The sequence below is a fragment of the Trachurus trachurus genome (assembly GCF_905171665.1).
Source record: "Trachurus trachurus genome assembly, chromosome: 13".
NCBI classification, from domain to species: Eukaryota; Metazoa; Chordata; class Actinopteri; order Carangiformes; family Carangidae; genus Trachurus; species Trachurus trachurus.
Genome location: NC_139892.1, coordinates 19017978 through 19021901, shown reverse-complemented (window position 1 = coordinate 19021901; position 3924 = coordinate 19017978). Strand labels below are relative to the sequence as shown.

Below are 3924 nucleotides of genomic sequence, written 5' to 3'. Positions count from 1 at the left end.
TCATATTTCAGTCCTCGTCCCCAGACAGATAAACTCCCTATAGTGTAATATCATAACAGTGGGCAGCATCAGGGAGCAACTTCAGGACAACAGGGCATCAAGCAGAGAACTGCTATTCTTGGTTTCTCTCAGACATTGATCAGATCAGATGCTGAAGTTGAAGCTTGTAAAGAGGTCGTGTTGATCTGTAGAGACTGCAAGTTTAAGGTCTTGTCCTGCTCGACCATATGTGACTATGGGCAGTGAGACATATGAAAAATAATGCAATGTTTTGACTCTACAAATTCTTGGACAAACTTTCAAGTAACCATGATTGGCCAAAAATATTCAGAAATTTTCTGAAAAAATATTTGTCCCAAAATGTATTAAAATTCGTAGATCCCAAAGTTTCTGGTGCAGAACAAGAGCTGAAGTTCGCTTAGCTAAAGGATTCCTTGTTGAATTCAAAGATCGTCCCAGAGGATAGGCTTGAGTTACACAGACTGTGGAGAGTCCTGGAGATGCCCTTCGGTCCACAGCAGAAAACCCCAACTTTCTTACTGAAACCACAGGGAAACACAGTAACAGTATTGTAAGACATTCCCATTTTATAACTTTCACAGGACAAAAATATTAACTTCACTCACTCCTTATTGGTCCTCCCAATCTCATCAAACAGTAACTTCCACCTGGGCCGACCAACCAGCAGCCTCGAGGTGAGTGGCAGGTACTTCTCCTCAGACATGCTCTATAAATGAAAATGGAAATGACACAGCCATAAAACAGAAAGAAACAAAAAGACTGAAGAATAATACTTAACAAACACGCATGAAATGGACAAAGCCTAACATTAACATCACAAGACAAATGACATCACGTGTCATGACACAGAGCTCAGAGCTGATTGAGAGCCAGAGCTATGTGTAGTCTCACTGTCTATCACTGATCAGTTACGTCTGTGAGGGTTCAGGGCTCAGGACTCAGGGGCAACATGAGGATCAGGCCATAAGAGTTTACTAGAAGACTCAAAGAATAGTGTGTTCTCTGTTATATACTGTCCCCTAGTGGAACATTTATGTAAAGATGGGCAAACAGTGGCTCTATGATGAGATAAATGTGTGGATACAATGAGTTGAATACATGAATTAATTGAAATGATTGTGTGTGCGTGTGTGCGTGTGTGTGTGTCACTTACTTGAAGACTGTCTGCCCGGCTGACGTACAGTCTCAGGTTCAGGTAGTCTGGTCTGTTTTCCTGCCAAAGCTGAATGACAGACATGAACATGCAGAGTTCAGTATGAAGTTGTGCAGCAGAGACTTGTTTGGACTTATTTAGTAGACAAAGTGCAACACTACATCAGTTCATGTGTCACAGCCACAAGATGGCATCAAATTCAACAAAATAAAAACACTTTACACTTAAATATGTACATGCTTGGTCCTGCTCTGCTGACTTTTCCCGATGCTTACAATGATGTGGACAGTAAGTGTTATGCAAAGTTTGACTTTAAATGCACAGGTGCCACAGTAAGCGCTCCCCCGGCTCATCAGCCAATTTTTACGTTCATAACCTTTGACCTCCTCCGGTCACTTCAAACCCATAAAACACACACGGCGTTGGAAAGTTGTCTGAGTGAATTGTCTTTGCTGGTAAACTTGTTTGTGGGGCAGTGGTTCAGTTTAAAATTACCAAGTCTTAGGCAAACAAAAAATACAAAATGCTGAATGGTTAAACAATTTCACACTCCATTTATGACCCACTGTTTGATTCCCATGTTAATAAAATGTATATAACAAGTAGGCTACGGGGTGCTGACTTTGTCCTGACCTTGTGATGAAGGGCACACAGCAGCTCAGCAAACCAGTAAAAGGACTGAATCTCCCTGCAGACCCAAACAAAATACAACCTCTGCAACCTGAACCCTGTCCAACCATCACTGGGGTGGAGAGCAAAGAGCAGAGAGAGAGAGAGGGAGAAGAGATTGTAAACATCAAATACTTTCTCAAAGCATTCATCACTTTCCTGTATGTGACAGTTTCACAACTCACAGCAGAGCATGCAGCACGCAGGCAAACGGCGTGACCCCGATTCCACCGGCAACACACAGACTGACATCGTAGTTAAACACGTCCTGCGATGGACTTCCAAATGGGCCGTCCACGTAAAGCCTGAGAATATGGACAAAAGACACAGAAACACATTAGCCAAGAAACTGGACAAATATGCACCCAGGTCGAAAAACAAAAAAACAGATATACATCCTGTATCTGGGATCCCACAGTCTCTGTGTCTGTGTGTGTGTATGCAATACACACAAGATCATCAAGCACAGTCAAACCAAAACTACTGCATGAACAACATATACCAAAATATGTTCGGACCATATTAAACATGAAAAATCCAAACTGGGCCCAGAAAATGGCTGGAAATGCTTCAGCAGCCTTTCACACCCCAACACCCACCACATGGCCAAGTGAGGCTTGGCTCAGCCTCACACTCACATAATCACAAACTCTGTGCTCACTAACACTTCTGAGAACATTTTATTCATGGCTGAAAATGTGTTAAAAAAGAAAAAGAAAAAGCCACACCTCATGTCAAGTCCTCCTATACAAGATACAGAAAATGTAATATATGTTTTATGACGTATCAAAATGTAACTGCAAGCTGCCACAGGGGCATTTAAATGTTTGTTAATATACAGTATTCTACAGAATTTTTAATTTCTCCTATAAGGACATATGTGTTATACAATCTTTAATGTAATATGCATTTATACAGCAGCCTCTACTTATGGATGTCCACATAAGGAATTATAATTATTGATAAATAGATTACTAAGAACCTTCATTTGCAGTTACAACCACATTAACCTTTAATTAAACTTAAATACTGTGATACTGATTATAAATGTGAAGTGCAGGGACTTATAGTGTTGCAAGTTATCCTGTGTAAAAATCCTCTTTTTGAAAGAACTGAAATCAATGATTTCAATTAGAGGTGTTTTATCCTCATATTAATATACATGTAGACTATTTGCAGCATACATGTAAAGGGAAATCAACCTTCGCCTGACTGTAAATGCACACTTTTGTAAACCTCAGCCCCCTTCACAGAGCGAGAGGGGGTTGGGGGTTTGATGGTTTGTTTAGCTCTGGTTTACTGTCACAAAACAAACTTGTGTTTTCTCCGGTGCCACATCTCCCTCTCCCTATCTCTCCCTGTCTCTCTCTCTTTTCTCTCCCCCCTCTCTCTCAATCACAGAGCAGGAAGAGCACAGGGTCAGGGGTCGGGAGGTCACGACCTATGACCCCTCTGTGATTCTGAGCCTTCATGAGAAATCACTTCAGCCACATCACTCACACAGTCACAGACACAGACAGAAAATGTACTTGGGGTATCTCCTCTGTTGCACCATGGGAAGGATCTCGATCTTCGCGTCAATCTTTGGTTGAGGGAGCAACAGCTGCGTGAAGCGCTCTGAGAGGAGAGGAGAGGAGAGGAGAGGAGAGGAGAGGAGAGGAGAGGAGGAGAGAGGAGGAGAGTAATTACACAGGAACAAATCTACTGGTCTAACCTTGGACAACAGAGAGTGTCATACTGTAAATAATGAAAGTATTTGTCTTCACAATTTGTCTTCACAAATATCACCACTACACACAGTTCCAGGTCTTTTCTATACATCCCAGTTCAGTTTTTTCTAGTGTGTCTTTACAACATGCGTCATGGCAGATTAAGGGGCCAACATAAACAAATCCACTTCCCTTCCTGTGCTCTGAAAACATGTGTGTGTGTGTGTGAATATGTACAGTAGTGAATGGAAATCAGTGAACAGGGTCTTGCCTTTGTCACAATGCCCCAAAGGGCCACAGCTTCCTCTACAAGTGAGTCACTATTAAGACTGCTGCACAGGCAAAACACAACACACAGATAAACTGACACCA

At 41.9% G+C, this 3924-nt stretch overlaps 1 protein-coding gene across 1 annotated transcript in view; it reads right to left on the bottom strand.

Moving 5' to 3' along the window:
• Nucleotides 1–250: 250 nt before the first annotated feature.
• Nucleotides 251–3924, bottom strand: part of nox4 (NADPH oxidase 4) — a gene marked incomplete at its 5' end in the record, with an annotated part of 26503 nt that continues 22829 nt past the window's right edge. The window contains 6 exons of the mRNA XM_083985794.1: nucleotides 251–539; nucleotides 627–727; nucleotides 1175–1243; nucleotides 1808–1916; nucleotides 2029–2148; nucleotides 3373–3460. Coding sequence (XP_083841920.1) covers nucleotides 419–539; nucleotides 627–727; nucleotides 1175–1243; nucleotides 1808–1916; nucleotides 2029–2148; nucleotides 3373–3460 — 608 coding nt within the window. The 3' untranslated portion in view covers nucleotides 251–418. The remainder of the gene's footprint in view (nucleotides 540–626; nucleotides 728–1174; nucleotides 1244–1807; nucleotides 1917–2028; nucleotides 2149–3372; nucleotides 3461–3924) is intronic.